Here is a 17671-nt window from a genome sequence, read left to right as displayed (position 1 = left end):
GAAAGCCTTAGACACACTGTCCGGCGAGTGCAGCAAGGTGGAGGTTCCCTGCTGTTTTGGGGTGGCATTATGTGGGGCCGACGGACGCCGATGGTGGTCATGGAAGGCGCTGCAACGGCTGTACCATACGTGAATGCCATCCTCTGACCGACAGTGCAACCATATCGGCAGCGTACTGGCGAGACATTCGCCTTCATTGACGACAATTCGTGCCCCCATTGTGTGCATTTGTGAATGACTTCCTTCAGGATGACAACATCGCTCCACTAGAGTGGCCAGCATGTTCTCCAGTCATGAACCCTATCGAACAGGGGATAGATTGAAAAGGGCTGTTTATGGACGACGTCACACACCAACTAGAGGGAATCGTCGTTGAGGATTGGGACAATCTGGACCAACAGTGCCCTGATGTACTTGTGGATAGTGTGCCATGACGAATACATGCACGCATCAATGCAAAAGGTCGTGCTACCACGTATTAGAGGTACCAGTGTGTATAGCAATCTGGACCACCATCTCTGAATGTCTCGCTGTATGGTGGCACAACATGCAATGTGTGGTTTTCATGAGCAATAAAAATGGCGAAAATGATGTTTGTTGATCTCTGTTCCTGTTTTCTGTACAGGTTCCGGAACTCTCGGAACCCAGGTGACGCAGAACTGTTTTTGATGCGTGTAAGTACGTTGCGCATCTCTTTCTAACGCACTGGATCGACTTCAAGTAAGCTTGTTATACAAATCACTTACCGTCTGGAAACAACTACTGTGGTGATAAAGAATCACTTACCTACATACATGCAGCGTTTGAGAATGAGAGCACTCAGTCACTTGCCACAAAATTTACACATTATTTCAAAGCTGTTGTGAAACTTTATTTTTCTGACACAACCTGCAAAATGGTGATTGTAATTTTTTTTTATCGTTTACTACATTTTCGCTGTTCATGCAATAAAACTGGCGCATCATATACGACGTTCTCATCTTTACTTCTTTACTACTAAATCTATTCGCAACATATTTTGCAGACAGTATGCACATACAGCACTGGATGTACCTTCAAAAGTATATGACACATAGCTCAGGATAAACGACGTCATAAACACGTAGATATGTGAAAACACAATTGCAGGCTGACGTCACTACAGATACAGGAGCAATATGTGTAAAAATATGTGTGGTGCATGTTATATACTGATCTACTATCGATATAAAAACGTCCAGTTGATAGTAGCGTCATCTGGTGAGGAATCACTGCTAGTCAGACACACGCACGGTGCATATAGCAGCAGTGAGTCTGCTGCCCTTGCGTAGAATGGGCAAGGCTTGCACTCTGTCTGAGTTTGACCGAGGACAGACTTCTTAAGTAATAGAATGCAGTACGTTTTCCTCGATGGTGAGTGTTTATCGGAGGTGAGGGTATCATCTGGAGTGCCCCAGGGAAGTGTGGTAGGTCCGCTGTTGATTTCTATCTACATAAATGATCTTTTGGATAGGGTGGATAGCAATGTGCGACTGTTTGCCGATGATGCTGTGGTGTACGGGAAGGTATCGTCATTGAGTGACTGTAGGAGGATACAACATGACTTGGACAGGATTTGTGATTGGTGTAAAGAATGGCAGCTAACTCCAAACATAGATAAATGTAAATTAATGCAGATGAGTAGGAAAAAGAATCCCGTAATGTTTGAATACTCCATTAGTAGTGTAGCGCCTGACACAGTAACGTCGATTAAGTATTTGGGCGTAACACTGCAGAGCGATATGAAGTGGGACAAGCATGTAACGGCAGTTGTGGGGAAGGCGGATAGTCGTCTTCGGTTCATTGGTAGAATTTTGGGAAGATGTGGTTCATCTGTAAAGGAGACCGCTTATAAAACACTAATACGACCTATTCTTGAGTACTGCTGGAGCGTTTGGGATCCCTATCAGGTCGGATTGAGGGAGGACATAGAAGCAATTCAGAGGCGGGCTGCTAGATTTGTTACTGGTAGGTTTGATCATCACGCGAGTGTTACGGAAATGTCTCAGGAACTCGGGTGGGAGTCTCTGGAGGAAAGGAGGCGTTCTTTTCCTGAATCGGTACTGAGGAAATTTAGAGAACCAGCATTTGAGGCTGACTACAGTAAAATTTTACTGCCGCCAACTTACATTTCGCGGAAAGACCACAAAGATAAGAGAGATTAGGGCTCATTCTGTTTGGGAGTGGAACAGGGAGAGAAGATGCTAGTTGTGGTACGAGCTACCCTCCGCCACGCACCGTATGGTGGATTGCGGAGTATGTATGTAGATGTAGATGTAGACAGTTCGTAATGGCCGAGAGGCTGGGCAGGAGCATTTTGGTATCTGCTCGCCTTGGAGTCGGGCAGTCTTCCATCATTAACTTACAGCTGTCGGATGTCGTGGGTTGGGCAGACTGGTAAAACAGGACAGGTGGCGTACTGTGGAGAAACTAACATGAGACTATAATCCTGTGCAGAGTATAAGTGTGTCTAAACACACAGAGCACCAAACACTTCTAACAATGGGCCTTCACAGCCGATGACCTGTGCATGTGCCATGTTCAACACCACAACATTGAGAACTACGACTGAATGGGAGCTTGATCATCAGCACTGAACTTTGGCTCAGTGTCAGAGCGCTGCATGGTGTGATGAATTCTGACATCTTCTTCATCATGCCGATGGAAGTGTGCGAATCCATAGTCTTACAGGGGAACAGCTCCTCGACACCTGTACTGCAGGACGAAGACAAGCTGGCGGTGGCTGCATTATGTTCTGGGGAACACTCGCGTGGGCGTCCATGGGTCCAGCGGAGCTCGTGCAAGGGACCAAGATGGCCCAGGAGTCTCTGAGCCATGCACAGTTCGTGTTGATCCCATTAATTGTTTGCCATCTTCTATTATAGTAGTGCCGCCTCGTTTTCTCATTCCATTTACTAGCGTCATTAACTTCCTGACGTACTTGCCTGTGAGTGGCAGCAGCAGCGCGTACGATAAGTACAGTCGTACCATCTCTGTTGCGATCGATAGTACTTCTGGGTCGTTGTGTGTCGGGCAGGTAGTCGGTGAATGGAAGACACACCAGCAGTGCAGTCGTGACGAAGCAGCAGTCGCGGACGGACCAGCAGTCCAGTCGGACAGTTGGCATGGAGGAGCACGCAGTCCCCCGTTGTCCGAGGTCGGGCTGGAGCCGCTGGCGGTGTGCACGCGAAGTTGGAGTGTGAGGTGCTGCTTGCGAGCGCTACGAAGTTCGTCGCCCACCGATCTCGAACGTGAAAGTTGAGTCCTCTCTTAATTTACTATCGAGCCTCGACTGTATACATTTCTTCATTTGATCCTTGTTGCCGCTTTTGGGACATTCTCGCGAGCAACAACGCGTGTGTATTTTGGTCGGCTAAGATTCCAGCCGTCTTCTTGTGAAATTTAACTTAATTTATTCCCTGTTATTGAAGTTCACCAGCAGTATCATTTGCCTTGTGGCTGTTGGTTACCTGCCCTGGTCACTGACGTAGTTCTTGGCAGTGTATTTTCCTCATCGTGTTGTTGCAGTCCAGCGTGGCATGTAGTTCGACAGCTGAGGTGTTGTTGGTCGTTGTGGGCGCCAATATTCTGTGTCGTGTACTGTTATCTTGTGGTCGTTTTGCTGGCTGCGTGCAGCGGAACTGATTTCGTTGACTGGTCGGCCGGCTGTCTGTCGGTTGGGTTGCCTCCAGATTAAGAAGTCATTCGACAGGCTGCCTGTCTCACCTAAATAGGCGTTAGTGTTACAATCCCAGGTCGACCTTGGAAACTTCTGAGCGCCATTCCATGTGTGTTATGTAGTAATTTCCCAGTTTGGATTTTAATTATTTGGTTGATGTGTGGCTTTCAGCTGAGTATCAATATCTCTTAAATTAATGTTCTTGTCTTGCACTTAAGGGATGAGGTTGTTATATTTCTTTATGGGGCCTTCAGCCGAATTTTACTGGAGAGGTTTTAAAATAAGGCCTTCTGCCTTTTGAATTGAAACTATTTCTAGGTCCTAAGCCATTAAACATATATTGTTGATATGTGGCTTTCAGCAGAGTATTAATATCTCTTAAATTAATGTCCTTGTATTTCACTTAAGGCATAAGATTGTTATTCTTTATTTTATATGAAATGTTTTAAGATACGGCCTTCTGCCCTTTACAATTGAAACTTTTCTTCTAGGGCTTAAGCCGTTAAATTATTTGTTGGTGAGCGACGTTCAGCCAAGTTTTAATATCTCTTAAATTAATCCCCTTCTCTTGCCCTTAAGGCATAAGATTATTGTGCTTTGAATGGGGCCTTCAGCCTAATTTGCATGAAATGTTTCAAGATAAGGCCTTCTGTCTTTTCAGTGAAACTCCTCTTATTGCTTAATATGCGACCTCCAGCCTAGTCCCATTAAAATTAAATTGCTAAGGCCTCCAGCCGATTAGATTGACGTTTTAGAAAATATTCTTGGGTGAAACCCCCAGAAGAACCTTGTACTTCAATTTTGCTTAAACCTTCTCTCTTGGATTCAGACTGTAGCCTTCAGCCGATTTAAAGTTTATCTAAGGAGGTCGATTAAAGTTTTGAGTGTTTTGCATCCTTGTTGTAATATTGTGTGTTGATAAATAAAGTTTGTATGTTGAGTGCAACTGACAGCAACTTATTTTGGTCCCTTTCCACAATCTAATCCGCTCTGTCCTGCTAGCCCAGGCATTTAAGTCTCGTACACTGGTTGCAGACCATGTACACCCCTTCATGAAGATCGTGTTTCCCAATCGCAGTGGCACTTTTCAACAAGATAATGCACAATGTCACAACGTCAGGAGTGTGATGGAATGGTTCGACGAACACAATTACGAGTTCCAATTCATGTACTGACTCCTCAACTCGCCAGATCTGAACCAGACCACAGACATGTGGGATGTGGTTGAACTTTGCATTTGAGCTCATCGCCTGCCTCACTGGAATTTTCGGAAATTAGCGTGTGCAGATTTGGTGGCAGCTCCCTCCAGTGACAACCAAGGCATCACTACCTCCATGCCACGAGCCGTCGCTGCTGTTATTTGTACCAAAGGTGGATGTACCAGCTGTTAGGCAGGTGGTCATAATGTCCTGGCTGATCAGTAGAAACGTGAGCTAAGCTGTGTGTAAAAAGGTGCTCCAATACTCCTCCATCGATTTCGACCAAACTTCATCTACATCTACATCTACATCTACATGTACATGGATACTCTGTAAACCAAAAATGGTTCAAATGGTTCTGAGCACTATGAGACTTAATATCTATGGTCATTAGTCCCCTAGAACTTAAAACTGCTTAAACCTAACTAACCTAAGGACATCACACAACACCCAGTCATCACGAGGCAGAGAAAATCCCTAACCCCGCCGGGAATCGAACCCGGGAACCCGGGCGTGGGAAGCGAGAACGCTACCGCACGACCACGAGATGCGGGCTCTCTGCAAATCACATTTAAGTGCCTGGCAGAGGGTTCATCGAACCACCTTCACAATTCTCTATTACTCCAATCTCGTATAGCGCACGGAAAGAAAGAACACCTATATCTTTCCGTTTGAGCTCTGATTTCCCTTATTTTATCGTGGTGACCGTGTAGGTCGGTGTCAACAAAATATTTTCTCACTCGGAGGAGAAAGTTGGTGATCGCAATTTCGTGAGAAGATTCCGTCGCAACGAAAAACGCCTTTCTATTAATGATTTCCAGCTCAAATCCCGTATCATTTCTGTGACACTCTTTCCCATATTTCGCGATAATACAAAACGTGCTGCCTTTCTTTGAACTTCTTCGATGTACTCCGTGAGTCCTACCTGGTAAGGATCCCACACCGTGCAGCAGTATTCTAAAAGAGGACGGACAAGCGTAGTGTAGGCAGTCTCCTTAGTAGGTCTGTTACATTTTCTAAGTGTCCTGCTAATAAAATGCAGCCTTTGGTTAGCCTTCCCCACAACATTTTCTGTGTGTTCTTTCCAAATTAAGTTGTTCATAACTGTAATACCTAGGTATTTAGTTGAATTTACGGCTTTTAGATTAGACTGATTTATCGTGTAACCGAAGTTTGAGTTCCTTTTAGCACTCATGTAGATGACCTCACACTTTTCGTTATTTAGGGTCCACTGCCACTTTTCGCAACATTCAGATATCTTTTCTAAATCGTTTTGCAGTGCGTTTTGGTCTTCTGATGACTTTATTAGTCTATAAACGACAGCGTCATCTGCAAACAATCGAAGGCGGTTGCTCAGATTGTCTCCAAAATCGTTAATATAGATAAGGAACAGCAAAGGGCCTATAACACTATCTTGGGGGACGCCTGAAATCACTTCTGTTTTACTCGATTACTTTACGTCAATGACTACGAAACTGTGACCTCTCTGACAGGAGAGACTTGGTGCAGATGTTACTCTCTGGAAAGAAATACCGTTGACATGAGAACCACCAAGTTCCTGTTGCAGTGAGGGTGATAACGTGGTGATAGAAATGAAAGGGGGAGCAGCGGGTGGAGAGAGGCATGTGGGGAAGGAGGAAATGGATACAGATAGGGAGGAGGAGGTGATGGAGAGAGGGAAGTGGAGAAATACAAAGAGAAAAGGAAGAAGACGAATAGACGGAGCGTGGGGAGGAAGAGATGAGCAGAGAGAGGGAACTGGACGTGGACAGAATGAGGGGAGAGGAGGAGGTGGTCAAGGAGACAGAGGACTAGCCGATGGACAGAGAGAAGGGCTGGAGCAGATGGACAGAGGGAGTGAGGAGCAGATTAACAGAAAGAAGGGGTGAACGAGATGGATGGAGAGAGGTGCGGTAGGAGATGAACAGAGAGTAGGGGGAGATGGTGAAGGAGGTGGACAGGGAGAGGGAGAAAGAGGAAATGGTCAGAGTGAGAGGCCGGGGGAGGAGATGGACTAACAAGTTGGAATTAATAGATAGACGGGCAATGCTGGGTGCTCAGCTGGTCAAGTAGTAAAGAATATTCCTGTTGAGTAATCTCTCCTTGACTCTGCACTCGGTGTGGTTGTGGGGATACCATGTCTCAGCCCCCCACATGGACAACTCTGTGGGCAGACCCAACTGGCCTCACACAAGTACACTACTGGCCATTAAAACTGCTACACCAAGAAGAAATGCAGATATAAACTAGTATTCATTGGACAAATATAAGCCGGCCGAAGTGGCCGTGCGGTTAAAGGCGCTGCAGTCTGGAACCGCAAGACCGCTACGGTCGCAGGTTAGAATCCTGACTCGGGCATGGATGTTTGTGATGTCCTTAGGTTAGTTAGGTTTAACTAGTTCTAGGTTCTAGGGGACTAATGACCTTAGCAGTTGAGTCCCATAGTGCTCAGAGCCATTTTTGGACAAATATATTATACTAGAACTGACATGTGATTACATTTTACCGCAATTTGGGTGCATAGACCCTGAGAAATTAGTACCCAGAACAACCACTTCTGGCGGTAATAACGGCCTTCGTACGCCTGGGCTTGGATGGAGTGTACAGATACAGCTGCCCATGCAGCTTCAACAGGATACCACAGTCCATGAAGAGTAGTGACTGGCGTATTGTGATGAGCCAGTTGCTCGGCCACCATTGACCAGACGTTTTCAGTTGGTGAGAGATCTGGAGAATGTGCTGGCCAGGCAGCAGTCGAACATTTTCTGTATCCAGAGAGGCCCGTGCAGGACCTGCAAGATGTGGTCGTGCAGTATCCTGCTGAAATATTGGGTTTCGCAGGGGTCGAATGAATGGTAGAGCCACGGGTCGTAACACATCTGAAATGTAACGTGCACTGTTCAAAGTGCCATGAAAGCGAACAAGAGGTGACCGAGACGTGTAACCAATGGCACCCCATACCATCCTGCCGGGTGATACGCCAGTGTGGCGATGACGAATACACACTTCCAATGTGCGTTCTCCGCGATGTCGCCAAACGCGGATGCGACCATCATGATGCTGTAAACAGAACCTGGATTCATCCGACAAAATGATGTTTTGCCATTCGTGCACCCAGGTTCGTCGTTGAATACACCATCACAGGCGCTCCTGTCTGCGATGCATCATCAAGGGTAACCGCAGCCACGGTCTCCGAGCTGATAGTCCATGCTGCTGCAAACGTCGTCGAACTGTTCGTGCAGATGATTGTTGTCTTGCAAACGTCCCCATCTGTTGACTCAGGGATCGAGACGTGGCTGCACGATCCGTTACAGCCGTGCGGATAAGATGCCCGTCATCTCGACTGCTAGTGATACGAGGCCGTTGGGATCCAGCACGGCGTTCCGTATTACCCTCCTGAACCCACCGATTCCATATTCTGCTAACAGTCATTGGATCTCGACGAACGCGAGCAGCAATGTCGCGATACGATAAACTGCAATCGCGATAGGCTACAATCCGACCTTTATCAAAGTCGGAAACGTGATGGTACGCATTTCTCCTCCTCACACGAGGCATCACAACAACGTTTCACCAGGCAACACCGGTCAACTGTGTATGAGAAATCGGTTGGAAGCTTTCCTCATGTTAGCACGTTGTAGGTGTCGCCACCGGCTCCAGCCCTGTGTGAATGCTCTGAAAAGCTAATCATTTGCATACCACAGCATCTTCTTCCTGTCGGTTAAATTTCGCGTCTGTAGCACGATATCTTCGTGAAGTAGCAATTTTAATGGCCAGTAGTGTAGCTGTGCTGCAAGAATTGGTACCAGACAGAAGTGTCTGTTCTTTCCCTCTTGTGCGAACGGTGTCCATAAATCTAAAATTGTCGTTCTACCACGAAAGTTTCACGTGGAGTGGAATACAGCCTACCTTGCAGGCCGAACAGGTGCGGGTGTGGTCGGGCGGCGGATGCGGCAGCAGAGGCGAGCCAGCCGCCGTACAGCAGGGAGCCCAGAGAAGCCGCCGGCGGGGAACCCCCCGGGCCGGCCGCACCGTAATCGAGGAAAGCCGCCGCCGCCGCCGCCGCCGCTGCCGCCGCCGCTGCAGACGCCGACGCCGCCCCCGACGCCGCCCCCGAAGAGGACGCTGGCGGCGGCGGGGGCGTCCCGGAACTGCCAGACACCGCCAGCAGTGCCGCAGGTACCGGCCTGGACAGCACACCACGCGCTCTCACCGCTCGATCTTTTTCTTACTTTATTGTCATTTTACACGTCATACAAGGTGGGCTGGCAGCGGCAACTTTACTCCGCTCTTCAGCCACAGGTAGTACAATAAGAGAAAAACCAATGAAGACACAAAGTAACATAACGTTGTTTAAAAAACAATAGACACAGTATTTAAAAAACATGAAGCCGTTCACACGCGAAAAAAAACAAGGAAACTGTCAGTATTGTACACAAACACTGATGATTTAGACGACACACGTGAACGAAGGAGCGTGGGCGGCGAAAACACTTGTAATGTCCCCACAGCAAATACCCTCTACCACGCACCAATTAATCATTTTCAATCAAACCATCCACATTCATTCACTTTGGAAAGGTTATCTGATCTGATTTTCTCGTAATATATGCGGCGACAGCTCGTCGATGCCAAAGTATTTTCTAGTGCATTTATTCTTTGAAATAACAGAGATGCAGATATGCATTCTCCATGGTTGTTGGAGTGATAACTAGGACAGCTTCTGGAGTATGTTGAGGGATTGACGTGTTTCTAAAAAATGGTTCAAATGGCTCTGAGCACTATGGGACTTAACATCTATGGTCATCAGTCCCCTAGAACTTAGAACTACTTAAACCGAACTTACCTAAGGACATCACACAACACCCAGCCATCACGAGGCAGAGAAAATCCCTGACCCCGCCGGGAATCGAACCCGGGAACCCGGGCGCGGGAAGCGAGAACGCTTCCGCACGACCACGAGCTGCGGACGACGTGTTTCTGAGAGATACATATTCTGCTTTTCTTCTCGCTAAAGCGAGCCAATTAACATTTGTGCCTCTAGCGGTTTGTTTTGAAGAGAAAGAGATTGTAAAAGGAAAATCATTAAGGCGTGGAATCACAGGAGATCTGGACATGTAATGGAGATGGATTTAATACACGATTTCCTCCATAAATAAGGTTCTTGACTTTTTGTTCTGGTGTGAATGAACGAATGAGTTCTTTCTGAATCATTTGTTGATCACGTTGGCCCTGTAATTGGCGGGGAAGTTTCAGCTGTGTCGAAGAGAGCCTGCAATCACTGAGTCTGTGTTAAATCGTCCAAAAAGGCTTCGTACACATCTGGAATTCGCAATCTTTCGTAAAAGGAACAAATTGTCCAAACGATTGATTCTCCCGACTGACTGCAGTGTTTAACAGTAATAATAAATGTAAAGATCTCTTACAGCAAGCCAGCCGCTGGTTACCAAGACGAAGGACTCCAGCAAAGATTCTATTTGGCTGATTCTTTTTATCACTATATCACGTAATGAAATCTTATATTAAAAACTATACATAGATAAAGGAGAGAAAGAGAGAGAGCGAATGAAAATAGAGACAATATTAATAATCCTCCATTACTCTAATATTTCGCCTGTCTTATCACTGATCAGCCAAGAACTGGGAGGGCCTTACTTTACTTTATAGACTTATGTGTGAAGGTGAAGGGGTCTTAAAGACAACAGATACACGTCTATACAGACAAGACATTACACAGAGATAGCGGCTAGCTGCATTGATCATCTATTCTTACATTAAAGAGACGGCAACTTATTATCCGAACATTAAAAAGTTAAACACTGACGCACAAACACGGCAGCACAAACACTAAACCGATGGCGATGATCTCCGGCGCGCTAAAGTCCACTTAGCGTGTGCGATTCCGGGGACCTGCCAAAAGGGGAAAAAGGTGGGGGAGGAGGGAGAGGGGAGAGCGGAGATGCCAGGGGCAGAGGAGATGGGGGTGGAATGAAGGTATGGGGGGTTAGGGGAAGCCCAGGGAGGAGGGGGTAGGAAGGGAGGAGGGAGAGAAGGGAGAGAGCGTGCCCTGAGGAAAAACACAGGAAGTGGAAGAGGAGGATCAAAGTTGATAGGAGAGGTAGATGGAGGGGATGAGGGCAACATCAGGCAGGGGGAGCTGGTGGAAGTCACCTTGGTAAGGAGAGTGGAGAGATGGAGAGCAGGTAGGACGTGGGAATTCAGGCACGGCAGTGGATGGGGGTGGAGAGGATGGGAGAGACAAGTGGGTGAGGAGGATCTGTTTTACGGGAGGTGTAGAGGATCCTATCCGTTCAAGGAAAAGGAGGAGGTGTGGGAATGGAATGAGGTCGTACAGGATCCACATGGGGGAGGGGAGACGGATGCGATAGGCGAGGCGGAGAGTGTGGCATTTGAGGATTTGAAGGGATTTGTAAAAGGTAGGAGGGGCGGAGATCCAGGCAGGGTGGGCGTAGCAGAGGATAGGACGGATGAGGGATTTACAGGTGTGGATGATGGTGGAGGGGTCCAGACCTCATGTGCGGCCAGAAAGGAGCTCGAGGAGATGGAGTCAGGAGCGTGCCTTGGCTTGGATTGTCCGGAGATGGGGGGTCCAGGAGAGGCGACGGTCGAGGGTGACGCCAAGGTATTTAAGGGTGGGGGTGGGGGCGATAGGACGGCCATAGATGGTGACATAGAAGCCAAGGAGACGGAAGGAAGGGGTGGTTTTGCCTACCATGATCGCCTGGGTCTTAGACCGCCTGATCGTCAATGCAAAACTTTTCACTGCTGTCCGCTGCGGAGTCGGGTGTGCACCGTGTACTCTGGAGCAGAAAAGAGGGATGGTTCACGGCAGAATGCCGCTTGGAATACACACCCGACGGCTCCGGTGCGGCCAATGCTGTGGCAGAGTAAAGTCACACTCTAACATAATACCCACGATACTCTGTCTCGTTCTTGTCACCAAAAGTGACAGCAGCGCCCCAAGCGGCCAGCAAACGACACTTCTGGATGCGCTACCGGATGAGTGCGAATACTTACATTTAACTTGATCTGTAACATATGAGGGTCACTCCAAAAGAAATGCACACCATTTTTGTAAAAATACACTTTTCATTTTGCATGTGTAAAGGTTTTACAGTGTGTAGATACATCCTTCCTGCTTGTTTCAAAACTTAGTTCCACCTGTTCCCGTGAGTGGCGCCGTCACAGCATGTCTTCAAGATGGCTGCTACACTTGACGTTAGTCAGAAGCAACGTGTTGTCATAGAATTCCCGTGCTGTGGAAACGAGACAGTGTGAAACAACCACAAGTGGTTGGAAAAGGTGTACGGAGATGCTGTTGTCGATCGTAGTACAGTTAGTCAGTGGGCAAGCAGGTTACGTGATGAAAGCGGGCACGGCAATATTGAGGATTGTCCTCGCAGCGGCAGGCCTCGTACTGCACACACTCCAGACACTGTGCAGAGAGTTAACGAATTGGTGACTGCTGACAGAATCACAGTGAACGAATTGTCGCGCTACGTTGGGATAGGGGAAGGAAGTGTTTGCAGAATACTGAAAGTGTTGCCGTTAAAAATGGTTTGTGCTAGGTGGGTTCCCAGGACGTTGACAGTGGCCCACAGAGAAACAAGAAAAACGGTGTGCAGCGAACTTTTGGAACAGTACGAGAATGGTCGAGACGAATTTCTTGGAAGAATTGCGACAGGTGATGAAACATGGCTCCATCATTTTTCACCAGAGACGAAGAGGCAGTCAATGGAGTGACATCGTGCAAATTCACCCAAGAAAAAAAATTCAAAACCTTACCTTCTGCTGGAAATGTTATCGCTACGGTGTTTTTCGATTCCGAAGGACTCTTGCTTGTGGACATCGTGCCAAGTGGAACCACCATAAATACTGAAGCTCGACTGAGTCTTGTTCGACCACATCGGCAAAACCAGGACGTTTTGCTGTTGCACGACAATGCACGGCCACATGTCAGTCAAAAAACCATGGAAGCGATCACAAAAATCGGATGGACAACACTGAAACACCCGCCTTATAGTCCTGACCTGGCTCGATGTGACTATCATCTCTTTGGGAAACTGAGAGACTCTCTTCGTGGAAGAAGGTTTGAAGATGATGACTCCCTTGTGCACACTGCCAAACAGTGGCTCCAACAGGTTTGTCCAGTATTTTACTGTGCGGGTATACAGGCGCTGGTTCCAAGATGGCGTAAGGCAGTTGAGAGGGATGGAAATTATGTGACCGGCCGTTTTGGCCGAGCGGTTCTAGGCGCTACAGTCTGGAACCGCGCGACCGCTACGGTCGCAGGTTCAAATCCTGCCTCGGTCATGGATGTGTGTGACGTCCTTAGGTTATTTAGGTTTAAGTAGTTCTAAGTTCTAGTGGACTGATGACCTCAGACGTTAAGTCCCATAGTGCTCAGAGCCATTTGAAATTATGTGGAGAAATGAAAATATTGTTCCTAAAGGATGTATCTACACACTGTAAAACTTTCGAACATGTAGAATAAAAGATGGATTTAAAAAAAAAATAGTGTGCATTTCTTTTGGAGTGACCCTCGTAGTTTTTGCAATAGGGTGTGAATGTAGAGCCATAAAAACCGACAATAACCAAAAAATGGCACCGGATTTGTCATTATTTATTTTTCTGCGGACCTTGGGTGGTACGAAACGGTACGTTACTCCGTTGGAAGAGGCCTCGGAAGGCCAACGGCACCCACCGACCGCCGTGTCATCCTCAGACTGTAGGTTTCGCTGGATGCGGATACGGAGAGGCATATGACCAGCACACTGATCGCCCGGCCGTTGTCAGCTTTTGTGACTGGAGCCGCTATTTCTCAATCAAGTAGCCCCTCACAGGGGCTGAGACCACCCTGCTTGCCAACAGCGCTCGGCCGGCCTGGACGGTCACCCATCCCAGAGCTGGCCAAGCCCGAGAGCGCTTAGCTTCGGTGATCTAACCAGTGTTACCACTGCGGAGAGGCTGTTGGCAAACGGGACTTTACAGGACAGTCTAGTTACGATTCTCGTAACGTTCAGATATTTACTGAATAAAGTCGTTTCCCTCTAGTAACAAAAAAATTCTAGTAAACACGAGAAGACGTGACTGAGCCGTACGTGGCTCGTGTTCGTGCCGTCTCTTGTCTAACGCCCTGTTTTTGCCGTACTGGCGCCTCGTAAAGTTAATTTTCAATTACTGGTGTCACTGAGATGCTGCCTTACTTGCCCTTGAGCGGCAGCAGCAGCATATATCGATAAGTGCACTGTCGTACCATTTTTGGAGCGACAGATAGTATTTCCGGGTCGTCGTGTGTCTGGCAGTCAGTTGGAGACGGACCAGCAGTGCAGTCGGGACGCAGCAGCAGTGAAGTCGGGGACGGAGCGCCGGTGGGGCGCCGACAGCCAGTGCTCGCCGACCGCTGGCGACACACACATGAACTGTCCGACGGAGAGAGATTGGAGCGGGACTACCTTTGGTTGGTCGTTCGGCTGGTCGCCTCATCGGCCGACGTATATTTGGTCCTTTCACCGTTTCCGGGCCTGGGCAGTTGGTCGGTTGGCGTGGAGCAGCGAGGAAGTCTCCGTGGCGCGTGTCTGTCCGACGCCGCTGCCGGGGTCCACGTGCACGGTCGGAGTGTGAGGGGCTGTTCCCATTGCTACGAGGTCCGTGGCTCACGGATCCCGGACACGAAAGTTAAGTGTTTACTTAATCTACCAGCCAGCCCGAACTGTTCACATTGTGTCGTTTGAACTTAGTTGTGGGCTGTTGGGACATCATGTCGCTTGGCCCGTTGACTGTCGGTCGGTTGGGTTATAGTCGGATCGTGAATCGTTGGCCCGACTGCCTGTCTCACCTAAGTGAGGGTTAGTGTTTGAATTACAGGCCGATCCCCGAACATCTGAGCGCCCTTGGGTGTACTGCCCTATTCTCTTTTTTAAAATTTCTTGTTGTTGTTTGTACTAGTATGGCTTCTAGCCGATTTTTGTTTTAAATTAGAGTTGTCTTGCTCTTAAGGCCTTCAGCCTAGACTAAGGTACTGTTTCACGTAAGCCTTTTGGCATTTTAAAAATTTTAATTTTGTTAAATTTTTAATTCTCGGGCCTTCAGCCGATTTTGAGTTTGAGTTCTTTTGCTCTTACGGCCTTCAGCCTAAACTAAAGAACTGTTTCACGTAAAGCCCTTGGTATTTAAAAAAATTAATGTTATGGAGTTTTAAGTGTTAGGCCTTCAGCCGATTTGAATTTAACTTGTTTGCTCTTGAAGTGTCTGACTCTTTGGGCCTTCAGCCTAACTAAAGAATTGTTTTAAGATAAGGCTTGACTTTTAAATTTCTGTTTTGGTTGAGTTTTGCCTAATTAAGAAATTTTTTACGTAAGGCCTTGTTTTTCTTAAAAAAGAAAAATTTAATGTTGTTTAGCCTTGCGCTTGCAGCCGATTTTGAATTCAAATAGTTTGCTCTGAAAATCTCAGATTCTTTGGGCCTTCAACCCAAATAAAGAACTGTTCCAAGATACGGCTTGCCTTTTAAATTTCTGATTATGCTTGAGTTTTAAGTTATTGGCCTTCAGCGGTTTATAAAGTGCCTTTCAGCCGGTAATTAGGTCCCAAGGATTAAAGCTGTGGGTCTAAAAATTTTTTTGGGCTCTTGTAATGTTTGATCAAAGAATCAATTTGTATGTTCGAGTGTAACTGAAAGCCTCTTATTTTGGCCCCTTTCCACAATTTATACTATCTGTCCTCTCCTGCGAGATTAGCAGGGCGTTTCATTGACCTTTTGCGGAAAGACGTCGTATATCTACCCGACAAAGCGCAGTTTTGTTCGCTACACTTTCAGCCAAATCTGTGAATGTGGAACGTAGGAAACCTGTACTGAATGTATTACCTGCACTATTTAACGTACCACATAAACCACCAGACTTGTAGCTGAATAAAAGAACCCTCAGACGTGTGTCAATGAAATATCAAAAGCAATAAAAGTGTGTCGCAACAAAAATAAAACAGAGTCCACAATTGTTTCTACATATGAGTCACAAACGGCAAGAACCTTCAACGCATTGCATTAAAAGCAGAAGTAATTATAGTTTTGTCCGCCCCCGATAGCTGAGTGGTTCGCCGGCACGGTAACTCAGCGTGTTCGGTCACAGGGTTAGCTGTCCTCTGCAATATATTTAAAAAAAACTGAGTTAATCGATCAACAACGAACTTAAACGGATGTCTTACGACGTCCGCCCCGAGCAGATGCAACGAACAAAAGCGAACCAAATGAGACTTTTCTTTTTTTTTTGTTTAAAAAAAGAAAAATGATAGCTGAGTGGTCAGCGCGACAGAATGTCAATCCTAAGGGCCCGGGTTCAGTTCCCGGCTGGGTCGGAAATTTTCTCCGCTGTTGTGGTGTTTTAATCATCATTTCATCCCCATCGAAGCGCAAGTCGCCGAAGTGGCGTCAAATCGAAAGACTTGCACCAGGCGAACGGTCTACCCGACGGGAGGCCCGACTCAGACGACACTTACATTTATTTATTATAGTTTCAAAAATTCTCTTGTATTACAAAGTGGAGTGAAGTGTAAGAATGAAAGAGTCATTAGTCAGGATAAATAATTCTTTCGTGATGAGGAAACTGCCTATCATCAGAAGAACAGACAACAAAAGGAATATATGTTTGTCATGCATGAACAATGTGGAGTAAGCTGCAGTTGTACACATATTCGCAAATATTTCTTCATGGTACAAATGGCTCTGAGCGCTATGGGAGTTAACATCTGAGTCATCAGTCCACTAGGATTTAGAACTACCTAAACCTAACTAACCTAAGGACTTCACACACATCCATGCCCGAGGCAGGATGCGAACGTGCGACCGTAGCCGTCACGCGGTCCGGGCTGAAGCGCCTAGAACCGCTCGGCCACAACGGCCGGCTATTTCTTCATGAATAAGTTGTAGCTTCTATCATAGAATCAGTGAGATTCAGCAGTTTTTAAATTTATTTCACACGATACTTGATGTCTCTTGGTAATTTACTAACGCGTAGAACGACGTGAATCAGGACACTAATAATGCTGTATGCAGACAATACGGGTTTCTCTTTCCAAACTGAAGTTCAGTTTGTCCTTCTCCGTACCCCGAAATTCAAAGTACAAGAGAGTATTCTGTTAATGTTAATGTTCTTTTTTAAAGGAATGAATATGTTACAGATTTACCATGTTAAGGCAACTTCTTTTACTCCTGTTTTTGATCATAGACCTTTTCTTTGAAAAAAAATCCTGAAGTTCTTGAACAACCGTATACTATAGATGGTGTTATCCTATAGTGTTTTTTTAATATCTGTACACATCAGGATCATTATACAATATAGGCAAAAAATTTTAACTAGGGGCGTTTCTTTCTTGATTGGGTTTTATTTTAAATGCATTTTTAGTGCTCATAATGGAAGACAGATAGGAATGCTTCTGGACACACCCCTGCCAGCCGGAGTGGCCGAACGGTTCTAGGCGCTTCAGTCTGGATCCGCGCGACCGATACGGTCGCAGGTTCGAATTCTGCCTCGCGCATGAATGTGTGTGATGTTCTTAGGTTAGTTACGTTTAAGTAGTTCTAAGTTATAGGGGGCTGATGACCTCAGAAGTTAAGTCCCATGGTGTTCAGAGCCATTTGAACCATTTGACACACGCCTCAAAACCCAGCTACCATCATACTCGTAGAAAGTATTGTAACAGTATCATATCGACTGGTTGGAAAAGTCTTTGGTACATGGGTAGTACTAAAATAAAT

General features: G+C 46.7%; 1 protein-coding gene across 1 annotated transcript in view; it reads right to left on the bottom strand.

Moving 5' to 3' along the window:
• The window catches only part of LOC124718744 (homeobox protein engrailed-2-like), a 148909-nt gene that overhangs the window by 119429 nt on the left and 11809 nt on the right, over positions 1–17671 (bottom strand). The window contains exons 4-5 of the mRNA XM_047244359.1: positions 8996–9083; positions 8806–8964 (exon numbers count right to left, since the gene is read on the bottom strand). Coding sequence (XP_047100315.1) covers positions 8806–8964; positions 8996–9083 — 247 coding nt within the window. The remainder of the gene's footprint in view (positions 1–8805; positions 8965–8995; positions 9084–17671) is intronic.

Source organism: Schistocerca piceifrons, chromosome 10 (assembly GCF_021461385.2).
Source record: "Schistocerca piceifrons isolate TAMUIC-IGC-003096 chromosome 10, iqSchPice1.1, whole genome shotgun sequence".
NCBI classification, from domain to species: domain Eukaryota; kingdom Metazoa; phylum Arthropoda; class Insecta; order Orthoptera; family Acrididae; genus Schistocerca; species Schistocerca piceifrons.
This window is presented reverse-complemented; position numbering and strand designations above follow the sequence as displayed.